The sequence below is a fragment of the Rhincodon typus genome, chromosome 5, assembly GCF_021869965.1.
Source record: "Rhincodon typus isolate 14 chromosome 5, sRhiTyp1.1, whole genome shotgun sequence".
Classification (NCBI taxonomy): Eukaryota; Metazoa; Chordata; class Chondrichthyes; order Orectolobiformes; family Rhincodontidae; genus Rhincodon; species Rhincodon typus.
The window spans coordinates 63,406,352-63,432,861 of record NC_063336.1 but is presented as its reverse complement, the minus strand read 5'-3'; the positions used below and the strand labels follow the sequence as shown (position 1 = coordinate 63,432,861).

General features: G+C 40.7%; 1 protein-coding gene across 15 annotated transcripts in view; it reads left to right on the top strand.

Annotated features, from left to right (window-relative positions):
- epb41l2 (erythrocyte membrane protein band 4.1 like 2) overlaps window positions 1-26,510 on the top strand; it is a 175,010-nt gene that overhangs the window by 70,727 nt on the left and 77,773 nt on the right. For 14 of the 15 annotated variants that reach the window (XM_048596989.1, XM_048596988.1, XM_020532526.2 and 11 more), the window contains exons 2-3: window positions 8,123-8,640; window positions 26,156-26,377. In XM_048596989.1, coding sequence (XP_048452946.1) covers window positions 8,137-8,640; window positions 26,156-26,377 — 726 coding nt within the window. In that variant the 5' untranslated portion in view covers window positions 8,123-8,136. Of the gene's footprint in view, window positions 1-1,740; window positions 1,760-8,122; window positions 8,641-26,155; window positions 26,378-26,510 lie in introns of those variants that run through there. The other variant, XM_048596979.1, reaches the window with a different exon arrangement.

Here is a 26,510-nt window from a genome sequence, read left to right as displayed (position 1 = left end):
GCTACAGTCCATTTGGTGTGAGTTAAACCCACAATGCCATTAAGTAGGGAGTTTTAGAACTTTGACCCAGTGACACTGAAGGAATGCTGTGATTTGGAAATATCTCGATCAGTAGAGGAATCAAGGGTTATAGGGAAAAGGCAGGAAGTGGATTTGAGGATGATCAATTCAGCAATGCTCCCATTAAATGGCAGTGAGACCTGATGGGCTGAGTGCCTACTTCTATGCCCATGTCTTGTAGTCTTGCGGAGGGGAACGTGCAAGTAGTGGTGTTCCCATGTATCTGCTGCCTTTGTCCTCCAGATGATTGTGTTTGTGGTTTTGGAAGGTGCTGTCTTAGGAGCGTTGATGAATTTCTGCAGTGTATTATGTAGATGGTGCACACTGCTGCTATTGAGCATTCGGTGGTGGAGGACTTAATGTTTGTGGTTGTGGTGCCAACCAAGAAGACTGCTTTGACCTGGATGTGTTCGGCTTCTTGAATGGCACTCATCCAGACAAGTGGGGAGTTTCCATCACGTTCCTAACTTATGCCTTGTAGATTGTATACAAGCTTTGGAGAATTGGGAGGTGCAAGATTCCCAGCCTCTGAGCTTCTGTTGAATCCACAGTATTTATATAGCTAGTCTAGTTTACTTTCTGATCAATGGTAACCCCGGTATGTTGTGTGGTCAATCCCACCTCTGATCTTAGGATGGAAGGAAGGTCATCAACGAAGCAGCTGAAGATGTTTGGACCTTAGACAGTATCCTAAGGAACTCCTACAGAGATGTCCTGGAGCTAAGATACTCTGTAGGAGTTCCAACCACCACAACTGCCTTCGAGTGTGCAAGGAATGACTCCAACCAGTTGAGGAGTTTTACCCCTGGTTCCCATTGATTTTAGTTTTGCTAGAATTCTTCAGTGCCACACTTAATCAAATGTGGCTTTGATATCAAGGGGAGATACTTTCACCTCACGGCTGATATTCAGCTCCTTTGACCATGATTGGACCAAGGGTGTAATGAGGTCAGGACATGAGGGCCTTGGAGGTTTGCTGACTGAACATCAATGAGAAGGTTATTGCTAAGCGAGTGCAGTTTGATAGCACTTGATGACATCTTCCATCAGTTCATCTTGGCACAAGGTCAGCGTCACTCTAGAGATCAATATTTTGTGCAGCAACTAACTGCAATGACCCAAATTTTTGAGGAATGTCACCTGACTGGTCCAAGCAGTTGCATCTTCAGAACGTTGATGCCCTGCTTCGTGGCTATTGTCCTGAGCAGGTGGCTTTAAAAGAGTCTTCAATGGGTATTCTTCACCCACTAAGATCTGTCCACACAGTTTAGTGGTTGGAGTGAAGATCTAAGTCAACATGGACTGATGAAGGATGAAGGTGTCCTGGACCTGCCAGAGAAGGGAGCACAGGCATAGTGGAAGCTCTTGAGGTGACAAGTCAGTTGGAATGAAAGTACTTCCTGTTGTTAGGTCACATAGTGTGATGTTTTAGTGCCTTGATGGATCTAAGAGTGCAATTGATTATTCTCTGACTCTAAGGTGAAATCCAATGTGCTTTATCTCAGAGGTTGTGTCCCTCATTAATCAAATGTGCTGTTCAGTTCTGACAAAGCATCAGTAACAGTGATTTGCACTGATGCATTCATTTTTCAGATGCTATTAAGATCTGCAGCTAACTTTTGGGAATGAGCCAGAAGAGACGAAGTACAGTTCCACAGTTACTTTAGTTACTGGCAGAGCATCCATGCAATGTTGTGAGGTATGAGATCTTTGGTGACAAGAACACATATCTGTGATGAACAAACATACAAAGCCCCTTTATGGCACAGTGGTAGTATCCCTACCTCAAATCTCAGCTGATCCAAATGTTTGTCAAAATATACCAGAACAAGTTGATTGGAAATTTCTACAAATATTTGCCATTTGGCCCCTTGAGCCTGCTCTGCAATTTAATAAGATCATGACTGACCTGTTGTGATCCAAATCCACATTTTATCCTACCCTGATTAACATTTCATGCCTTGACTTGTCATGGGTCTATCTGTCTCTGCCATAAATAAGGTTAAAGATTGATTCCACCAGCTTTTCAGGTAGAGTTTCATATGACTCTGTGAGAATATAAAACAACACCCCTTTGTAGGTGGGAGAAATGGAGTTATTTTGGCTCGGGTGGGGGTGGGATGGGGTTGGTCAGGGTATGGAGGGGAGGATTGTGTCTGATAGTGGGAGGGAAATCCATTTGGGGTTGTAGAGTCTAGTCTGATAGTAGTGGAGGGCAGGCCGAGTTGTCTGGTCTGGTGAGTGGTGGAATGTTGGATTGGTTTCAGTCTGGCAACGTGGGTTTATTGTGTGTAATTGGATCCGATAGACAGTGGAGGTGATTGTCATAACTTTTATCGGAGTTGGATCCTTGCGGGGGGGATGTGGGAGTGCTGCGGTTTTGGGACAGGATCTGGGTGTTTAAGGTGTCAGTGAGAGCTGTAATTAGATGTGTGTGTGAGAGGTAAATAGAGTCCTAGTTACTCCTGCATTAGACTATTTAATTAACAGGAGATAATGGCATAGTGGTAATATCACTGGGCTAGTGCTTCAGAACTCTAGACTAATGTTCTGGTTTGAATCCCAACATGGCAGATGAATTCAATAATAACCTGGCCTAATGGTGACCATATAATCACTGTTGATTGTTGTTAAAAATCATTTGGTTCACAGATGTTCTTTAGGGGAGGAAATCTGTTGTACATGCCCAATTTAGTCTACATGTGACTCCAAATCCACAGCAATGTGGTTGACTCTTAACTGTCCTTTGGGCAATTAATGTTGGCCTAGCCAGTGATGCCCACGCCCCATAAATGAATAACAAAAGTCTAACTTTTCCTGAGTGGCTATTTTACTTAATTTCATCGGAACACTCCAAATTCTGATTTAAATGGACACTTTTGCAGCCTGTAGGCGTAGAGGAATTGTCCAGCAATAAAATCTGTTTTCCTCACAATTCCTATGATGGGGATTATGGGGATTCCACAGGGTACCCAGATGCAACTCCCATCTACACTGGAATAATGACTGTCTTTCTGGCCAGCCGATAATCTGGGCCACTGTCTCCAGTGCCAGCTTTGGTTGTACCTGTTCCTGGATATGTGTTGTCATAGCCCACTAAGTGTTACTAAGTTGTCCCTGATGCAGTAGTTGCATCCTTTACCAGGAAAGAGTTTAAGTGAGCTCTGAATGTTTTCCAGTGCTTAAACAAATTGACAGTTAACTTATAACTAGCCTCTGAAATGACCTAGCTAGTTGTTCTGAGGGTAGTTAAGAATGGGCAATAGAATAGTGTTCACAAATAGGAATGAATAAAAATAAAATCTGCCATAGTGCTCAGCAGCTCCTTCCAAGATATGCAAGATGTAAAACCCATATGGGCTGCAGCTCTGTCACTAAAACAGATAGTCATTTAAAAAGTTCACTGGTCTGTATTCCACTGCGTTCCATGAGTGAAGAAATCGCAATCCAGTAATTTGAATGATAGTTCATCTCAGTACAAACACTACCACAGCACTGTAAGTTTACATTGAACATTGTATTCCATCAGATATGATGATAAATCTTTCCCCCTCAGTTGGATGGTGAAAGATCCTAGTGTGCTGTTTGAAGGAAAACAGGGAAGTTCAAGTGTTTTAGTCAATGTCTTTTTATTCCTTGCCCAGCAGCTAAAATAGATGATCCAGATACTTATTTCATTGCTGTTGGTGATAGATTGAAGTGTGCAAAGTAGTTGCCATGTTTCTTAATTTGTAACAGTTACAACATTTTAGATGTTTTTTTGGCTGTAAAATGCTTTGGTTCTTTATTAAATTGTAGAAGGTGCTTTTTGGGTACATGTTCTTTCTGTATTCCTATTATATTGGATTGCCTGGGCACTGACCACTAACTGAAGTAAATTTACTTTTGAGTAATAGTTAAACAATCTGATTGCTTTCACAGAATTTCACAGGAATTTGTGTTAGCAAATGCAGTTTTTTCACATTTAACTGTCATTGTTTCAATACACACAACTGTAAATTGTATCAAAAATCTCTTGAATGTCTCTTGTATGCAATCCCATTAAAAGATTTGCTCCTTTCACTTCTGCTATATTTAATAAAAGAAAAAGTATAAAAAATGGGATATTGATTTTACTTCAAATAACTTCATTTGCTGTGCACATTCTCAGCTCCAGGTAGCAGGGATAGATATTTTCTAATCAACCTGTTAGGAGATGTTATCGCACAACTCTGGAGCAGGTGGAATGTGAATCCATGCTTCCTGGCAGAGCTAGGGACACTATCAAATGAGGTTTAAACAAAGCTGACAGTTTAAGTAGCCAGCTATTTTCTTGAACTGTGCGTGCGCAAAGCATGGGCCTAGACTACAACTGACTGAAAATCAGAAATCACATGTTTTGATGTGGGAATTCGGATTTTGGGAGATTTCTATCATATTTGCCACAGCAGCAATCCTCTCTGTATCAGCAAAGTTCTTGGCTTTTATGTATGTTTAGCAATGGTATTAAGTGATGTGTTTTATTCACAGTTGTGAAGCATACAAACTTGATAATAGGGCCTCCATCATGTGAATCTGGTGGGAAATTTTACCAGACAATTTATTTCATTCTGGTTTAAAGATTCAAATGATTATTCAAAATGCACATAAAATTTCCTTTTGACTGCTGTCATAACCATGGATCGTAATCAAAGATCATCCATGGACATATTGAAGTTTTAAGTCCCAACATGTGCTTTTTATAAAAGGGATGGATGCAACTGCAGATATAAATCCAGTGACTGTCTGGTGAAGAACTTTGGATTATCATGCTTACAGGTATCAACAAAGATTGAAAGAGAGAAATGTGCTACAAACTGAACTGTAATCTACTGTAAGCATCATGCTTAAGGTGGTATGGTGAGGGACAGTATGCCCAGGAGTATCTTGAGTTTGAAAATAAGAATGAAAACTGAGATCTCGGGAAAGCTGTAAGTTGGTTGGTTGGTGAGTTACAGTGTGTGCAAAGTGCTAGAGCATAGAAAAGAGTAACATTTTAAAACAATTTTTAAAAACCTATCTTTGAATTAATTGACATGAGTAGAAAGGAGGTAAGAAACTAGAAATTCTATTACTTATAAATTTTAAGATTTATTGGATTGCTAAGGTTTAAATTAGTGCCTAGTGAGAAGAGGCATTAAAGTAATTCAGTAGTTAGGAAAATAATTAAGGGGACAATATAGATAGCAAGGCAGTTGATGTGTTGTGACCGCAGACTGAGAGAATTCCCGGATGTCCTTGTGGTCCAAGGCAAAAGTCTCTGCAGTGAGCTTAGATTAGAGTTTACGAACTGGAGGCTGAACTGCAGACTCTGCAACACATTGGCGGGGAGTGTGGAGGAGAGAAGAGTTAGCAGAACACTTTGTTCCAGAAGACACTTGCATTTCATTCTGTAGGATTTTCTGATTTGGTCAGTGGCGGCAATGGGATGCTGTGACTATGAGACAGGTACAGGGAACCCACTGAAGAGAAGCCTTGGCCTTTGCAATTGTCCAGTGGGTTTGTTGTTGCAGCTTGTATGGATGAAAGAGATGTCTGAGTGGTGGATGAGAAAACTGGCCATGATACAGGAAATCATTCAAATGTGGAGGGTTAATAGCAATGTGTGGTAGTCGGGGAATAGTACAGTCAGAGGAATTGGCACACTGTTTGCAGCTGGGAGCTAGAGGACAGACAGCTGTGATGTCTGCTCTGTGCCAAGGTTCATGGCATCTGCTCTGGGCTGAAGAGGAACCTGCAATGGAATGGGGAGGATCTAGCGATCATGGTTCAGTGGCGCACTAATGACATAGGTAGAACTGTGGTAGAAATTCTGCTGAAGCAGTAACTGAGGGCTAAATTACAAAGCAGAATCACAAAAATAATTGTCTCAGTATTTACTACCTGATTCAGGAGCAAATTTATGCAAGTTACATCAGATTAGTGTGTTAAATCCTGCGGACAAAATGGGTTTTGGCATGGGGCACTGGCACCAGGACTCTGGAAAGTAGGAGCTGTATGTTTGGATGGTCTTTATCTGAACCATGTGGTGAGCTATATAACTGGGGTGGTAGAGGGGCCTTTGAACTAGATAGTGAGGGCCAGGAATTGTGCCTGAGAAGATGTGATAAGGCTAAAGGTTGCAATAATAATAAAAAGACAGAACCGAAGCCTCTGTATTTGAACGCAAATAACACTTACAACAAAAAGATGAATGGACAGCACAAAACAAGTGTGTACTTGGGTAGCCATAACAAGACATGATTGCAAGAGGACAAAGACAGTGACCTGAATATCCAAGAGTACACGAGATTTAGGAATTACTGAAAGCTAGAATAACATGGAGGAATAAATCTGTTAATTATGGATGACGTTGATAGGGTGGATGCTGAGATGATATTTCTCTGTGTGGGAGGGACCAGTATGAGGTAAAACGGTTTAAACATAAGGGGTCTCCCGGTAATGGTGGAGTGAGGCAAAATGTTTTTGACAATTGAGTCTTTTGAACTTTCTTCTCTAGAGAGCAGTGGAGGCTGAGACATGGGATATGCTTTAAGAGAGCGTGATTTTTGAATAACAATAGAATCAATGGTTCAGTGTAGGTGGGAATATGAAGTTGAGGCCACAGTCAGATCAGCCATGATCTTACTTAATGGCGGACCAGGCTACCGTGAATGAAAGACCTACTCCCCTTTATTTCTGTGTTTGTATGCATGTTCATATAAATGAAGGAGATTGGTGACCAAACTAAACAAAGGCTCAAAATGTATTCAAACATTTTACCCTCCACTGATAATGCATTTAGCCATTATCCTCAGGATGTTCATTTTTAAAAATTCTTTAATCTTTCATTTGCTTATATAGAAAGATTGCATGTTCCTTCTAAGTAGCCTAATGTTTTATACAACAAGATGAGAATTACATGTTGAACCAGCAGTTGAGGCCTGCCTATTATGTTACCAGTTGCATTGTTTGCTGCCACCTATAGTGAAATTTCAGAGAACATCAACTCAAAGCATTGTTCTCTTACACAGAAATCTTACAGTATAATGGCTTTGAATATCAGGTAAATCAAAGAAAGTGTGGAGGCAAGTGTCTGATTTTCAGCCAATGAATAACCTTGTGAAATGTTGACTTTTGAATTTTTTGGAAGCATACCAATATAATCAAAGAGTCATATAATGATGCAATGTATATAAACCATTTCATGAGCCAAACAGCAGATCCAGCAAAATGTGTAGAATTACTGTCACTCTTGTTCTTCTAAAGTTGCCCAGTTTCTTATTGCAGTGTAATAGAACTGGGGATAACAAGGTTCTTGGTGACATGTCCAGTTGCTGAAGTTTCTCAGATATATCTGGGAGAGAACACAGTCTTTCATAATTACCAAACTAGCATGTGGGATATTCGTGTGTATGCTCTTGTGTCGCATCATGCTGACATCTTGACCACAGATGGTTCGCAATGCCTTTAGAGCTGGCTATTAGATCTCCCATTTCAACCATAGAACTGTGCAGCCATGCCTAGCTTGGAAGGCAGCTTACTGCTACTTTCTCAAGAGCAACTAGGGATGGGCAATAAATGCTGGTCAGCCAGCTATACCCACATCTCACAAGTGAATGTATTTTTTAAAAGTGAAATGTGTGGCCACAATGATGGAAATCTCATTTGGCACTGAACAGTTTAGAGAAACCAGTAGAGAATAAACTAGTAATTTCAAATTGATTCATTGAACTGAGACTTCACATGATTTTATTTGTTTTGTTTTCTTTGCCTGTGATTAGTTATGCTTTGTTCTAGCTGAGATTGCTACATTGTATGACTTCACTGGGAAAACCATTTTTTTTGCAATGTGCAGGGTTACTTTTAATGTATAGCCACTGTTTAAACTTCAAATTAAAACTGAAGACTATTGTAAATATTTAAAGAATCTTCAAATAATGATGTTTGAGATCTTGTTCTTATTTAAGTAGATCAAATTTGAGTTGTAATTTAGTGTCAACTCATGATTTTATATAATCTTCCTTAGAATGTTGTGTGAAATAATATTTTCTTTGAATTTCAGTTTAAGCTTTGATCATGACGACCAAAAGTGGATCTTTAACTGAAGTTAAGGAAGAGCCAGAGCAAATTGAAGAAGATCATTTTGAAGTTTCGGATTCTCAAGAACCTGTCAACGTAAATCAAGAACAGCAGAATGATGTCAAAGAAGTTGAACAGCCAGATTCCATAGAGCAACTTCTGAAAGAACAGGAAATAAATTCTCCAACTTCACATGCAAGTGCCCAAGCTAGTCCTTCTAGCAGTGACAAAAAGGAGCAGACAGTCAGTAAAGGGCTGTCACGATTTTTACCTGGATGGCTTAAAAAGCAAAAGTCACTATCCACAGTAGAAACGACAGAAGACAAGGAAGCTGAGAAGGACATTCCTCAAGCTGAGGACATACATCCAGTTGAGGAAGAACAGCCAGAGCCGGTATGTACTTCATCAGAGCAGGAAGTAAAGAAAGAGGAGGAGGTGGAAGAAGAGGCTAAGAAAGATGAAACAGGGGAGCAGCTTTCAATGAATTCTGCAGAGTTACAGGTATAGTAAATTCTGTATTATACATTTTTAACTTTACTCCAGATTTTAATGTAGCAATTTAAAGTAATACGTAATTCAGTTTGTTAAAATACTCTTGAATTAAATATAAAAGTCCTACAACATGATAATTTATAATGATTATCCAATTTCTGAAGTTACTCCATCTGATGTAAATTGAGAAAAAACTGCAACATTTGTAAATCTCAGTTAAGAACACAAATGCAGGGTATGCATGACAATTCCTACATTTTCTGAAAAAGAAAAAGGCACGTCAATATTTTAGAAATTAACTGATATTTGTTCGAAAACCTATGCATCAGCTTTTTATTTCCAATGTTGTCTATTTTGATGCAAATAATCAATAAAAATTAACACTTCTATACACTTATTTGTTCTCTGTATAAACTAAAATGTGTGCAAGAAAATATTTTTCCAGACCATTTAAAACCAATTTGTAATATTGGAGCATATAATAAGCCTAAGAGCAACTTTGTTACTACTAAAAATTTAAGAAGTATTTAGATGTACACTTGTGATACCAAGGCTATGGGCCAAGTGCTGAAAAATGGGATTAGAATAGTTGGGCAGTTGGCTTTGAGAAGCAAAGATTTAAGGCCATAGGAAGGAAGTTGTGAAACTTGAAAGGGTTCAGAAAAGATGTACAAGGATGTTGCCAGGGTTGGAGGTTTTGAGCTATAGGGAGAGGCTGAATAGACTGGGCCTTGTTTCCCTTGAGCATCGGAGGTTGAGGGGTGACCTTAGAGGTTTATAAAATCATGAGGGGCGTGGATAGAATGAAGAGCCAAGGTCTTTTTCGCAGGGTCGGGGAGTCCAAAACTAGAGGGGATAGGTTTAAGGTAGAGGAGAAAGATTTAAAAGGGACCTTTTTCACAGAGGGTGATGCATGTGTGGACTGAGCTGCCAGAGGAAGTGGTGGAGGCTGGTACAATTAAACATTTAAAAGGCATCTGAATGGGTATATGAAGAGGAAGGGTTCAGAGGGACATGAGCCAAATGCTAGCAAATGGGACTAGATTTATTTAGGATATCTGGTTGGCATGGACGAGATGGATTGAAGGGTCTGTTTCTATGCTGTACAACTATGACTCTATGATGAGCCAAATAGGAAAATCAGAACTGTAACACCTCTGTTTGACAAAGGATGGTGAAAAACAGTTAGCCTAAAGTGAACAGACAAAATAGATGAAGGAGACTTAGAGGCACAGTGTTAGATATTTAAGATATTGCATGACTGTCAGCAAAGGTATCTTGCATTTAGAGACAACAACTCCAGGAAAAGAATGCACCAGTCATGGATACAAAGAAATTTAGGAATGGAATTGAATTGAAAGAAAACACCTCACATCTGTCACTGGGCAAATGCTAGAATCCATTATTAGTGAGATAGCACCTGGCTGTTTGGAAAATCAAAACGATTCTGTATAAGTGAAATCATGCAGGCAAATTCCAGAGAAGTGCAAAAGTAGTAGGGTGATGATACGGGATTTCAACTGCCCCAGCATTAACTGGAGCAGTTGCAGTATAAAAGGTTTAGAGGAAGTGAAATTCTTAAAATGCAAAGAGGAAAGCTTTTTAAGCCAGTATGTAGAAGGCCCTGCAAGAGAGGGTGCAGCCTTGAACTAAAGTTTAGCTAATGAAGCCAGGCACGTGGTTGAAATATCAGTGTGGGGTTGGGGGGTGCATTTTGCAGACTGTAATCGTAACTTCATTAAATTCCAAGATAGTAAGAACTGCCGATGCTGGAGTCAGAGATAAGTGTAGAGCTGGAGGAATACAGCAGGCCAGGCAGCATCAGAGGAGCAGGAAAGTTGACGTTTCAGGTCGGGACCCTCCTTCAGAAATGGGTGAATCAGTAGATCTCTCTCCCACTGCAACCCTCTGGTAATCTCTTTGGCCCTGAAACTCTTCGAACCCCTTTCTGAAGAAGGGTCCCAACCTGAAACGTCAGCTTTCCTGCTCCTCTGATGCTGCCCGGCCTGCTGCGTTCTTCCAGCTCCACACTTCATGAAATTCAAAATCGTTATGGAAAATGACAAGGATCGGCCTGAAATCAAAGTTCTAAACTGGAGGAAAGGCTGATTTTTAAAAAATAAGATTAAGTATGATTTTTCCAGAATGGACTGGGAACAAATATTGAGAAATCCGTGTCAGAGAAATGGGACACATTCAAGAAGAAAATATAGGGGGTATAGGGCCAATATGTTCCAATAAGGACAAAGGATAGAACCAACAAACCCTCTGAACCCTGGATATCAATAAATGTGCAAGATTTGATAAAGAGAAAAAGGGAAGCTTATGGGAGATACCAAAGGCTTAAAACAGCAGAAGCCATAGGGGAGTGCAAATGTGCAAGGTGAAATGTAAAAAGGAAATCAGGCAAGTAAAAATGGGCATGAAAGAATATTGACAGCTAAAATAAAGGAACATGCTTGAATATTTTGCAAGTACCTTTAGGAAAGCAAGGGAAACAGTAGGGTCCTTTAAGGACCACAGTTGTACAGGTAGTTCTGCTTTAACGCGTGTTTGGTTAGCGCAAATTGGCTGTAACGCGGTTGATGAATAGCGGCTGCTGTTTGGATAATGTGAACTTTCTGCTGTACAGGTACAGCGATTTTCCCTATAAACGTGATTTTCTGTAGCATGAGGTTGCACAAGAATGCAATTATGGCATTATAGAAGAAAGACCAGTAATTTGTGTATATTGAGCTAGAGGCTGTAGGTATGGTTTAAATGAATACTTTGTTTCAGTGTTCACTAATGAGAAGGATGACAAGAGTATAGAAATCGGGAAGAAGGACTATGATAAACTTAAAGAAGTTAGCATAGGCAGAGAGGAGATTCTGAATGGTCTGGCATACTTGAAAGTAGATAAATCTCCAGGGCTATGTAAACTCTATCCCAGACTGTTGAGTGAAGCATAGGAGGAAATAGCAGGGACATGAGTAATAATTTTTCAATTCCTCCCTGGACACTGAAGGACTGGAAGACGGCCAATGTGGTACTCACCAAAATTTGATGACCTAAAAATAAGTAAGAAAGTAAGTTATCAAGAAGGCATCAAATATAAAAGGATTTAGATTAAGTAAGTGGGGATAAATTTGTTTTCTGCAGTATAATCTGGGAAAATATGAATACCTACTTTGGCTGGAAATATAAAAAAGTATTATTTAAATAGAGAGAAACTTCAGAACTACCTCCTGCAGTGAATTGTTGAGTTAATGAAGAAAAGTTGAGCAAGTTGGGCCAATGCCATTGGAGATGCAAGAACAGCATACTTCCTGAAACATAGAAAGTCTTTTCGAGATTGATGGATGTTGAGAGGTTACTTCCCCTTGTGGGGGAGTTCGGAACTCGTGCACGCAGTTCTAAAAATTAGGAGTCTTTCATTTCAGCGGGTGAATACAATTTTTTGAGTTTTTAGTAAGTGGAATTCTTCTGTGCAGAGAGCAGTAGAGGCATAACCATTTAGTACAATTGAGACCAAGTTAGGTAAGTTTTTGGTTGACAGTTAATCCAGGGTTGTGTGTAGCAGACACCCAAGTAGAATTATGGTCAAAATCAGATCAACCATGATCTTGTTGAATGATGAGCAGACTAGAGAGGCTGAATGCCTACTGCTAATTCCTCAAATACCACATTGTTCCCTAACCCCACACGACCGCCCATTTCTCTCTCCTTCCCAAAGTCCACAAACCTGACTGCCCCGGCCAACACATTGTCTCTGCCTGTTCCTGCCAAAAGGACTGCGACCCTCGCTCCCCCAACCCCGTGATCAAAAATGCCCTCAACTGCATCTCTTGCCTTTCCGGTACTTCTGCCCTCAAACCCCTCCCCACAACAAAAATAAAGACCAAGTTCCCCTGGTCTTCACATATCACCTCACCAACCTCCACATCCAGTGTATCATTCCCTGCCACTTCCACTACCTATAATCTGACCCCATGACCAAAGAGATATTTCCCTCCCCACCCCATCTACCTTTTGTAGAGACCACTCACTCTGCGACTCCCTCGTCCTCTCCACATTCCCCATTAGCCCCACCACACCCGGCACCTTTCCCTGCAACCGCCCTGCCCCTATATCTCCCCCCTCATCTCCATTCAAGGCCTAAAGCAAACCTTTCATATCTGACAGGGGTTCACCTGTGCATCTGCCAACTTGGTCTCCTGTATCTGTTGCTCCCGATGTAGCCTCCTCTACATGGGTGAGACCAAGCATAGACTCGGAGACCGTTTTATAGAGCACCTGTGCTCCGTACACACCAAACGGCAGCGCCTACTGGTTGCCAACCATTTTAACTCCGCTCCCACTCCTTTCGTGACATGTCCATCCTGGGTCTCCTCCAGTGTCACAATGACACAACCCACAAACTGGAGGAGCAGCACCTCATATTCTGCCTCGGGAGCCTAAAGCCTGATGGCCTAGACATAGAATTCACCAGTTTTAAAATCTCCTCACCCCTGGCCTCATCCCACATCCAACCCCCTCTTTCACCCTCTCCTCCTTGACCTGACACAACCTGTCCACCTTCTCTCCCACCTATCCTGCCTTCCTAATCCCCACCACTCCCAACCTGCACTCACCTATCACCATCCCACCTACCTTCCCTAGCCCCACCCCTCCTCTCTATTAATTTCCCAGCTCCCTTACCCCTTCCCATTTCTGAAGAAGGGTCATGACCCAAAACGTCAACTTTCCTGCTCCTCTGATTCTGCCTGGCCTGGTGTGCTCCCCCAACTCCTCACTGTATTGTCTACTGTTAATTCCTGTTTTCTTTAGCTAAAACCGTCGAACTAACTGGCCACAAAAGGTCCATCTTTGTTTGCCTTTCCCCAAATTGTTAGTGAGCTAGTACGAGAAATAATAAGATTCACAAGTTGGAGTAATTAATCTGTATCAGTCAGCTTATGCTGGATAGGTTTGTGTTCTTCTCTTGAGAGCAGAGAAGCCAGTGACGGGGCCTAATTAAGGTGTATAGCTTACAAGGGACGTACGCAGGATGGATAGGAAGCAACTGCTCCCCACAGTTGAAGGTCAGTAACAAGAGGGCATAAGTTTAAGGTGACAGGCATGAGGTTTGGAGGAAAACTTTGCAGCTAGAGATTGGTAGGAATCTGGGAGGGGAGCAGAGGTAGGAAACCTCTTATCTTTAAAAGTACATGAATAAGCACTTGGTGTCATTATATTCAAGACTATGGGACAAGTCCTGGAAAGTGGGATTAGTGCAGATGGGTTGGTATAAACTGGATGGGCAGTGCCTCATGTGTTCTCTCTGACTCTTTGACTCTTTTAGAAGGGGAAACAGTCTCTCTGCGTCTACCTTGTTAAGTCCCATGAGAATCTTTTATGTTTCAATGAGATCACCTCCCATTCTAAATTTCAGTGAGTCCAGGCTCAACCTCTTCTCATAAGAGAGAGTCCTCCCATACCTGGGATCAGCTTAGTAAACCCTTCATGGACTGCATTCATTGCCAGTAAATTTTTCCTCGGATATGGTGCCCACAATTAATTACAGTATTCCAACTGTCGTCTGTCTAGTGCCTTGTGTAGAAAGACTTCCCTATATTTATACTCCTTTCCCTTTGAAGTATAGGTTAATGTTCCATTTGCCATCAGTATTACTTGCTGAACTTTAATTCTAGTTTTTTTGAGATTTATGCACGAGGATATCAAAATCTCTCTATGCTGTAGCTTTCTGCAGTCTTTCTCCATTTAAATAATAATCAGCTTCTCTATCCTTCCTGCCATATGATGGACAAACCACAGATAAATGGGGTTGGTGTAGTTTTGGTGTTTGTTGTTCGGCATAGACATAGTCATGGAAACGTACAGAACTAAAAAGACTCTTGGGTCCAACTTGTCCATGCCAACTGGATATCCTAAATAAATCTAGTCCTATTTGCCAGCATTTGGCCCATATCCATTTTAAACTCTTCCTATTTGTGTATCCATCCAGATGCCTTTTAAGTGTTGTAATTGTACCAGCCTCCTCCACTTCCTCTGGCAGCTCATTCTATACATGCACCACCCTCTGCGTGGAAAAAGTTGTCCGTTAGGTCCCTTTTAAATCTTTCCCCTCTCATCTTAAACTTATGCCGTCTAGTTTTGGACTCCCTGACCCTGTGGAAAAGACCTTGGCTATTCACGCCCCTCGTGATTTTTATAAACCTCTATAAGGTCACCCATCAGTCTCCGACACTCCAGGGAAAATAGACCCAGTGTGTCCAGCCTCTCCCTATAGCTCAAACCCTCCAACCCTTGCAACGTCCTTGTAAATTTTTTCCGAACCTTTTCAAGTTTCACAACATCCTTCCTACAACAGGAAGACCAGAATTGCACATAGTATTCCATGTCCTGCACAATCGCAACATGACCTCCCAACTCTTATACTCAACGCACTGACCAATAAAGGCAAGTGTATCAAATAACCTAGATACCACTCCCAGGCTGTTCTCTTGTAGGAGTGGAAATAATACTCAAACTGCTTTGTTCCGTGGGTCTACTCTTCTGAAACTGATAATCTATGCTTGAGCATTTTAGTTTTGCAATTATGTTGAAGCAATTTAAAATCTATTCTACAACAGGACTGGGAAATTGATGCCTTGTGGCAATGTTATTGAACCAGAACCCCAAGTTATTATTCTGAGAACATGGATTTGAATCTCAGTGGCAGTTGGTGAAATGTGAATTCAATAAAAATCTTTAATATCAACCTGCTTTTTAACTTCACCCCAACACAAGACCAGTCTGGCAGACCCATTGTTTCAGCCTGTTCCAAACACAACTGAATTTATTTCTTCCTATTGTAACTATTTTATCTCCCCTTGTTTGGTTTCTTCCCATTTACAATTGAGATTCTTCGGGTGCTTTATGTTGGCTCTATATTTCAGATTCTTGCCTCTAGCCAGCTCTTCGTCATCAGGAGTGTGCAATCCATCTACACACCCACCCCACATCAGTATGGTCTGACGTTTCTCCACTTCTCCTTTAATAGGAAGTCTGAATAGTCCCCGTCCACCAACAATCTCCTTTGCCTGGCTGATCTCATTCTCACTCTGCAAAACTTTTCCTTTAACCTGTCTCATTTTTCCCAAGTCAGACGTGTGGTTATTGGTATCCAGATGAATTTGTGGAATATTTCTTGGTTGAGTCGTACTTGGGATCCCCTCTCACAACTCATTCTTCAGTGCGTCAATAACATCCTTGACCATCCTTCCTCCTCCCTCCTCCCTCGCAAAATTGGAAAAATTGATCAGTTTTGCCTCCAATTTCCATCCTTTACTCACCTTCATATGGTCCATCTCTAACTCTCCAATTCTCTTCCTGGACTTCACTGCTTTCTTTTCTGGTAACAGGCTCTCTGCCAGTATCCACTACAAACCCGCTGCCTTCCAGTTACCTTGACGACAGTTCCTCGTACCCAGCTTCCTATAAGGATTTCATTCCACTCTCCCAATTCCTCAGTCTCTGTCATATTAGTTCCACTGTGCCACCTCCATGGGGATACTTCCAACATGTTTTCCTGTTTCCTCAACCAAAGAATCTCCACACTGTGGTTGATAGAGTTGAAGTACTATTTCCACTGCAGCCCTGCTCGAAACAATGCAGGTTCATCCAGATATTCTAGCAAATTCTAGACAGTACTCGGGTTACTCCCGTCAAGTTCTTTTTCCAGTATCTTCCACTACCAATTCAGATTTTCACCAGTTTTTCCCTTTGTTCACTCATAACAAGCTGAAATGATTTCAGCGAATAATGACAGTTCGATTGACAGTCAAATAGTCAACAGTTTTGGTGTATTGAGGGACGATAAGAGACGAAACCTTTGGATTCCTGTGCAGCTACAGAAAAAAAACTTCAGAACTTGGAATGGAAATCAGAATTAGAACTTCCTCCTTAAATTCAGTGCTGAAGTGCAATTAGTTTAATATGGATAATTTAGAATCCAATGCCACAAGAAAATTATAAAACCGATTGACTCTGAGATACATTTTCATGCCAGCTTCACGGCTGTAGTCTTTTCAGTTTATCCATTTTCCAGATCACTCCCAATCAGATTATCTTCCTGTGCTTTAAACATGATTGATCTAAAATGGTAGAATACGTCTTTGACCACCTGTATGCAGTGTTGAGTGAAATCAATGAGTAAAACAATCTGTTTCACCGTCTCACAACTGCTCGCATCTCATTAATACTGTGTACGAAGCTGTTTTTCTGGAAATCTTGAGTTGTCCATGTACGTTTCAACTCGGGTAACCGCTTCATAAAATGGAAGATTTAATTGTTACAACCAGAGCACAACAATGCATAAATAAAATACTAAGAATGCTGGTTATCTAAAATCAAAACTGAAAATGTTGGTTATACCCAGCAGGCCAGGTAGCACCTCTGGATATAGAAACAAAATGTAACAACACTGCAGACTTGTACTCCAGAATGAGTCAAGCTGCCAACCAATCTGTTCTGAGATAGTAAATCATTGGCACTGTCCATTGCATCCCTGCAAACAAAAAGTCAACGAAATCCAACCTGACTAATTAATGTTCCTTCAGTCATAGAATCATACAGCACGGAATCTGACCCTTTGGTCCAACCAGTCCATACCGAACATAATCCCAAACTAACCTAGTCCCACCAGCCTGCCCCTGGCCCATATCCCTCCAAACCTTTCCTATACATGTACTTATCCAAATGTCTTTTAGAAGTAATTGTACCTGCATTCATTACTTCCTCAGGAAGTTCATTCCACATGTGAACCACCTGCAAAAAATTTGCCCCTCATGTCTTTTTCAAAATCTCTCTCCTCTCACCTTAAATGTGTCCCCCAGTCTTGAAATCCCCCATCCTCGGGAAAAGACAATTACCATTAACTCTACCTATACTCCTCATTATCTTATAAACTTCTTTAAGGTCGCCTCTCAACCTCCTATGCTCCAGTTAAGAGTCTCAGCCTGTTCAGCCTTTCTCTATAACTCAAACCTTCTGTACCGGCAACATCCTGGTAAATCTGTTTTGAACTCTCTCCACCTTAATAATATCCTTTGTATAACTGGGCGACCAGAAATGGACACCGCATTCGAGAAGAGGCCTCACCAATGTCCTGTACAGTCTCAACATGACTTCCCAACTTCTATACTCAAAGATCTGAGCAATGAAGGTACAATCATCAGCAAAATGATGGAGGAAGTCATTGGCAATGCTAACAAGTGACACTGGTAAAGGAATAATCTAGTCACCGACACTCAGTTTGGATGCCATCAGGGCCACTGCGCTCCTTATCTCATTACAGCCTTCATCTAAACTTGGACAGAAGAGCTTCACAGATGAGGTTACAGTGGCTATCCTCAACATAAAGGCATAATTCAACAGAGCAAACCATTAATCAGACATCATCTTCAGCTGCTTCCTCAATTACCTTCCCTCCATCATAAGGTCATAGTTGGGGATGTTCACTCATGATTGCATTGCGTTCAGCACCGTTTGCGATTGCTCAGATACAGAAGGTTTGGACGACCAAAAAGCAAGTAAGATGCATGCCACGCAAGTGGCAAGCAATAACCATCCCCAATAGGGAAGAATCTAAATGTTACCCCTTGATGCTCAATATCATTACTGTCGCTGAATCCATCAATATCAGCATCCTGTGGATCACTATTATTCAGAAACTAAATTGGAGCATCCATATAACTATTGTGGTTACAAGGGTAGGTCAGAAACGGAGAATTCTGCAATAAGTAACTCTTCCCACTGCATGTCTACCATCACCAAAGGCACAAGTCTCGAGTATGATGGAATATTCTCCACTTGTTTGGATAAGTGCAGCTTCAACAGCACTTGAAGCTTGACACCATCCAGGCCAAAGCAGGTTGGTTGATTGACACCATAATCACCGCCTTCAACATTTCATCCCTTAACCATCAATACACAACGGCAGCAGTTTGTACCTTTTAAAGGATGCACTGCAGTCACTCAACAAGGCCCCTTTGCCAATGTAAAGGGCACATCACTATTTTTCTGAATTTTTGACTCTAGACTGAAATGTGAAAAAGGTTGCTTTGAAAGGTAAAGATTGCTGAAGGATCACTACACTTTACAAAAGCAAGTTATCTGACACCCATTGCAAGTGCTGTTTGCACAGATGTCGTTTCAAGCAATGAGGAACACTCATGTATGGAACAGCTAACACCAGGGGTGTATGTACGTACGGAGATTTGATTGGCAAAAAATGGAAAATTGGTCTGTGTACTGGTCACCAGTTATTGATGATAAAGGACTCCTGCCTGCCAACAACTGCATGATTTGCTCCCGAGTAGCTGGACAGTTTGGGGGTCTCAATGTTTGGCCAGAATGAAACGGATTTCAGGAAGGGGAGGAGCTGTGTTTCAGTTCTGCAATAAAAAGCACCTCGAACCTGTAGAGAGCCAGTTTACTTCCCCATATTAATTGCTGTAAGCTGAGACTTTTTAAAGTGTAAACTAGTCACCCTCTGCCTCCTGCAAACAAATAAAAGCATCTGGAAAAGAATGATTAAGAAACAGCATTCTGATCTGCAAATGGATCATCTCGGCCAACTGTGTTGACAGGAACCACTGATCCTTCTCAGTCTTTCCTCCACTCATAACACCCATGTTTCTTTTGTGCCTGTACATGTATGTAGAGGGGGATTTTTTTTAAGTGGATTAGAGCTTCAACTAGGTCAGTTATATACTGACCATTCATAATTGTTTATCTGTAGTTACAACCTATTTATTTGTAATAATTTGTCATTTTTTTTAAGTACAGAAATCTGGCCTGCATTTTGTTTCAACCTGGCATAGGTAAATTGGGGAATTTTACATTGTTTTTAAAATCGTTAATTTTGTGTATGCGCCATGACTAGCAGAACTTGATTTCCAGCATGTTAACCCAGCCAGGCATAACAGGTAGGACCTTCCAAATCCATGGACTCTTCCACCTAGAAGGCCAAGGATAACAGGAACACCACCTGCAAGTTCCCCTCAAAATCTCTCAGACTTGGAACTATATTGACATTCCTTCACTGTTTCTGGGTTAAAATCCTTAAGTTCTCTTCCCAACAACATGTGGGTATCCTGATTTTCCAATGACTGCAGCAATTCAAGAAGATCCCTCATTGTGACCATCGAGGGCAACCGAAGTTTCAACCATACAAGATGCAATCTTCACATTCTGCTCAACTCCATCCTCTCCATCACAACCAATTCCAGATGAGAAATGTTTCCCATCTCTGCACTTTATTTAAGCCATCTGCTGCTCAAACCGTAATTTATACTATTTCCAGACTTCAATGTTTTCTTGGTCAACCTGTCATTCCCTGTTATTCTCAACTGATCCAAACCTCTGCTGTCCTTATCCCATTCTTGATCAAGTGCAATTCATTCAACCCTTTCGGTTCCTAACTCCACAGCAACTCAAATTTTAAATTCTCTTTTTCTCCTAAATTCCTTCACTGATCATCCCCTCTCCATTTTGCCCCATGTCTCCAACAGATTCTCTTCCTGACTTTGGCCCTTGACAGGCCTCACTTTCACTTTGCCCCAACACTAACTACCCATGCCTTATGCACTGCAATTTTCTGAGTCGTAAAGTCATTATGATACAGAGGGAGACTATTCAGTCCATACAGTCTATGACAGTCTCTTGCAGAACACAGCAGTGGATCCTGTTTTCCCCCTCTCTCCTTGCAGCCTTCCAAGTTTTTTCTTTTAAGAGGAAATTAAATTTCCTTTTGAAATTACTGATTGTCTCTAAAACCTTTCATCTATTTGCTCCTCAAAGACTCCTCTTAAATTTATCTCTTTGGCTAAGTTTTCAGTCACTGTTACAGTTTGGGACTTGATGTCCAGCAAGAGCAGTGATTGATTGCCTTGGGCAGTTCCAACATGAATCACTCCAGTGACAATTAAGAGATTTACCAAAATGAAGTGGGCTGTTTGCTGGGACCGTTAGTAAGCAATGATTCTATAATGCCCAGCAATGCCTCGTCATTTCGGAACGATTCAACACCATTTGCAAATGTCTTTGATTCTGACAGCTTTTACAAAAACAGGTATTGAACTGTCGATCTTCTAACAGGTGTAATCTTCAAGACAACGTCCACAAGTTAGAGTTCACTGCCAAACAATAAGCATTCCTATTTTATAGTTATAAAATGTTGCACCTCTTTACATTAGTATTCATGTGAATGGTCTGACAAGTGAATGAATGAGGCCTTAGAGAAAGTGTCATTTTTCAGGAATACTCAAACTCTTTCATATTTAATTTCTCCAAAACTTGTTAAAATGAACTTTTTTTTTACAATTCCACGGTACAGAAACAAGCATAAAACTACTGCTCAAGTCTGATAATCAGATGACAAATACCACTGAAAAGATTGACATAGGAATTAAAACAGTGCCAGATTTGAAATTGTCATGGTGGGCCAAAGGACCTGTTTCTATTATGTATGACTCTATAGCCACTATAACCTCTAGAAACAAACTTAAGCGAAGGAAGTGCCCAGTGGTAGAGGGGTTTGGAAACTGTTGACCCAAAGTTACTGGTTCGTTCCAGTAAATTTAACAGCTGCTAGTGTTTTAATAACATCTTTGACATGGTCAATGCAAGATTGCCATTTGTATTTAATGTTGACTTGGGCATAGTAAGCACAGTCTTGAAATTTACTAATACATAAGTAGCCAGAATTGTGAGAAGACTTCACAAATACATAGGTACTTCAGGAATATGCTCAGACAGATGAAAGATGCACCATAACAAGGATAAACATGAGGTAACACATTTTGTGAAGAAAAATAAAGGACAGATGTTTACTCATGTTGCTATAGAGCAGATACATCGAGAGGTTTGAATACATAATTTCTTTTGAAATGCAGGTGCAGTTAGGTCGAACCATTTAAAAGCAAAGACCAACAGCGTTTTGGCTTCCATTAAAGTATTTTGTTAGTCATATCAATATCATACAAAAAAATGAATATTCACGATGATGAGAAACTGAGGATTTGAAATATTTTCTTGTTTCAAGTTAGCCGCCTTATCAGAAAATTCTATTCCTTTTTCTCAGTACTGGTTGCCTTAACTTGTAGCTGTATAATTAAATCTTGTGCCCAGGCGCATCTGTTTTATTATCTTCTAAAGGCATAATACCTCTTTGGATCAAAAATTAATGCTTGGTTGACAGATCTATCTGAAGTCTGAAGGTTTTTTTTAGCCATTAACTAAATAGGAATGACTTCAAAGGTTGGACCTTTTCCCAGATAATGACTACTGGCAGATACCAAAACCGCAAAATACCTTATGAAACTTCTGTTACTGAAGATTGTGCCCTCTGGTACACAGGGAGGAGGAAATGTGACTCATTGTGAACTGTTTCCCTGAGGCAACAAACATCTATTGCCTTCCTATTAGCCTAAAGAAACGGAGTACTCTACCATTCATGGCCCTATCACAGAAAAGCAGTGATAGCAGTAATTCCCATGCTCTAGGTATCTAGATAGGTAATATTATCTCAAATAATACCACAGTTAACAGGATGTAGGTTGTAGATTGTCCATGAGCATCAGCTCCTTTGACTGCCTCTTGAACCCTTTCTGGAGAAGCCAACCACTGTGGGTTTTAACAGAAATGCAAAAACACGACAGTTGCCATCACCATGATGTGGATCAGAACTGTCAGTTCTGAAGAAGAGTTATATTGGGCTCAGAATCCCAAATCTTTTTGTCTGCCTCTCCGCCTCTCCGTGTGCCTCTTCCACCTCTCTCTGTCTACAGGTGCTGCCAGACCTACTGAGTTTCTTCAGTACTTTAATTCTATTTCAGAATTATGGATCTTGTACAAAATACAAATGAGTGCTCGAACACCTCCATCAACACAATCATCACATTGCAGGACTACATCACAAATCGTGAACTCCTCAACAGAAATAATCTAGCTATCATTGAATGTATTCTTTATCATAAAGTTGTCAGTTTTCAACGTACTACTTTCTGGCAAGAGATACAGAGATACACCTTGTAAATACTTCAAAGACCAACTAAAATAGCAGCATCTTTGGCGGAGGTTGGAAAACTGGATGCAGGAGGCTACCAGCAGAGATGACAACAAGGAGAGCAACTTACAAGTTTGAACAAACAAATGTAAGGTTTTTGAGTAGATTTGTAGCTCGGGTTGTGGATGTTGAGGTTGGTTGGCTCGCAGAGCTGGTTCGTTGTTCCACAGACGTTTCATTACCCTGCTGGGTAACATCATCAGTGCAGCCTCCGATGAAGCGTCGGTGTGTTTTTTCCCGCCTGGTTTTTAAACTCTGGAGTCCGTTGAGCTAGATTACCTCACTTCCGGTTTTTCTTCGCAATGGAGTGTATATGGGGTTGAGTTCTATGTGTTTGTTGATGGGTTTCTTCATGGAGTACCAGGCTTCTAGGAACTCCCATGTCTGTCTCTGCTTTGCTTGTCCCAGGATCTTGGTCTTGTCCCAGTCGAATTGGTGGTTCTCCTTGGATAAGTTTTCTGTAGTTTCTTAGGGTCCTGGGCAGAGCAGTTACCATACCAAGCTGTGATGTACCTGGATAGAATGCTTTCTATAATGCATCTATAAGCAGGAATTCCTGTTTCCTAATTGTTATTTTTGTTAATTAATTCATGGAACATGGGTGTCTCTGGCTAGGTTAGCATTTATTGTTCATTACTAATTGCCCTCAAGTAGCTAGTGAGTTGTCTGCATGAACTATTATTGTCTTTGGCATATACAGGCACCCAGATCCAGAATTTTGACCCGGTGGCAGACTTCAGACTCTGCAAATTAGAATCGGCTACTTTTAGACACCAAGGATCATGCCAATTGCCGTAAAGTCATTACTTTCACCAGCAAAGAATTTTCCATCATCATCAATTGAAAATTCATTAATAAGTTGGTTTGGACCTTTACCTATACAAGATCATCAGTCAACATTCTACAATGCATTGTTGGATTTATGCTTTGTGCTTCAAGTTTATTTTTGTTGTGTATTCTTAGTTAATACCCGTGATGTTGCACAAGGGGAGTCAAAACAAAATTTATGGGTGCGCTGTGGTGGAGGGGTGGGAACAGTGGCTGTGAGAAGAAACCAGTCACAAGCTGAAGGGGCTGATGTGGAACAAGAGGAGGAATGGAGAGGGAGTAGCAGGAGATAAAGAATATGAAATACTCAGGCCCATTTTACAATGAGAGGAAGGAAAAGATGGGAAAGTTAGATAGGAAGTGAAGTAGAAGTGGTGAAGAGAGAGGAGGAAGTAGTGAAAATAGTGATGGATTCTCGAACTGTGTGGTGGCACTGGGCTGAAGCCAGTTGTCATTATTGATAGGAAGAGGCAGCTGAGCTGGACTTTGTCCTGTTTCTATTTCCATGGAGGATTTTGCTCAGTTTTTGGTGCCAGAACACACTTTGCCATTTCTTTGGAAATTATTTTAGTACCCTGACCCCTGATTTCCCCTCTTTCCAATAGGAAAGTTGAGAGTAAAGTTAGATTGTAATGTTTTTATGTGCACTATTCTAAATATCTTGCATATCTGTGTTTTAAAAAACAAATGGTTTTCACATTTGGGGTGGCAAGCTGCTAATTGTGCAGGGTGAATGAAGGGGTTAGCGAAAGTCAGTGAGATTGAAGAGCAGGTAGACAAGTGCTGTGATTTGATTTGTTATTGTCACATGTAACTAGTTTTGCGTGCAGTACAGGAAGATCATACCATACAAAGTACATTAGAGTAATAGAACAGAGCGAGGAATACAATGTTACGGCTGCAGAGAAGGTGCACAAAAAATGAGGTCAGCATTAAATTTGAAATTTGAGAAGTCCGTTAGAAGCCTAATAACAGCAGGGAAGAAGCTGTTCTTGAATCTGTTGATATGTGTGTTTAAGCTTTTGTATCTCCTGCCTGATGGAAGAGTTTGGAAGAAATTATAACTGGGGTGGGAGGGGTCTTTGATTATGGTGACTGCCTTTCCAGCAGGCAACAGGAAGTGTAGATAGAGTCAGTAGATCAAAGATCAGCTTGCATGATGGACTGGGGCCTGTGTTCACCACTTTCTCTGTAGTTTCTTATGGTCCTGGGCAGAGCAGTTACCATACCAAGCCGTGATGTATCTGGATAGAATGCTTTCTATAGTGCAACTATAAAAATTGGTAAGAGTCTTTACCAATGTGCTGAATTCCCTTAACCTCCTGAGGAAGTAGAGGTGGTGTTGTTGTGTTTTCTTGATCGTCAGGTCAATGTGGGTGTACCAGGACAGATTGTTGATCATCATCATCCCTCGGAACATGACACTATTGACCATCTCCACATCAGCCCCATTGATGTCGATAGCGTGATTGGAGGAATGAACAGAGACATAGAAGTGATCAAGACTGAGTGCGTGAATAGGGTTGAAGGGTAGTATTAAGATTGAGCGGATAAAGATCAGAGATTCTTCCAGATGAACCCTATCGGGGAAGCAATGGCCTAGTGGTATTATCCATGGACTGTTAATCCAGAGACCCAGAAAGTTCTGGGTTTGAATCCTGCCACGGCAGATTGTGGAATTTGAATTCAAACACAAAATATCTGGAATTAAGTGTCTAATGATGACTATGAATTCATTGTCGATTGTCGGAAAACCCAAATGATTCACTAATGTCCATTAGGGAAGGAGAGTACCATCCTTATCTGGCCTGGTCTACACGTGACTCCAGACCCATAGCAATGTGATTGATTCTGAAATGCCATCAAGGATGGGCAATAAAATGCTGCCCAGCCAGCGATGCCTTCATCCTGTGAATGAATAAAGGAAAAGAAAAGATGAGACAGGCAATTACAGAGGAGATTGGGAACGAACTAGCCTAAAATGTATGAAGGTAGCTCAGATGATTAAATTTTGAATCCACTTAAAATAGAAATGAAAACAAAACAAATTAAAGTTACAAATTAGGAATTCACCTGAATTTGCCAGATATTGGAGCTCAACAAAATCTACCCTGCAGCATGAGCTTGAGCAACAGATTTTGGCACTCTCCTTGCAGAAGCTAGTGTAGCAAACAGAAATTTGTTAATGTTTTTGACATGTTATATGCTTGAACTACGGCATTGCCCTCAAGAACTCTAATATTGTAAGATGTGGATTTGTGTGACATTGCATCCAGCAAGAATCTCTTAGTCACTTGTAACATTGTAATAGTACAATTAGTGGTGCATGGTCAGAGAACCCATTTCTCTGCCTCATCATAAAAATCAATATCAATTGCAAACTTTGTGGATTAACTTGGGTCGCTGTGTTGCTGCCAGTAGGATTTACAGAGTGGAACTGGTGGACCCGGTATAATCACAGGAATAGAAAATATTATGAATATTTTAGTTCTGAAGCATAAAATATTGACTGTAAAATAACTGGTATTTTGAAATTAACTGACTTAAAGATGAATCATATTTTGTAATCACTGAAATATATTAAACATAAATCTACCTTTTCAGCCAGTTAAAGAGAAGATTGTAGAATCATTGGAAAAAGATGCAAGTGTGAATAATGCAGATGTGATAACAGAAAAGAAAAAGGAGGAAAGTGACAAAGGTGAAGAACTTCAGAAAGATGAAGATACAAGCAAAAGGTCCCCTCTGAAAATTCCCAAAAAAGTCAAGATTGTGCAATGCAAAGTCTTTATGTTGGATGGTTCAGAATCCAGCTATGAAATTGAGGTAAGGTTTAATGATAACATGACAGTAGTTTCATGATTATTAATGACAGCATATGTACTTAATTTGGATGCCATTGGACTTATTTGTCATAGCAGGGAGTATACCTCCAAAATCATAAATTGTTTAATATGTT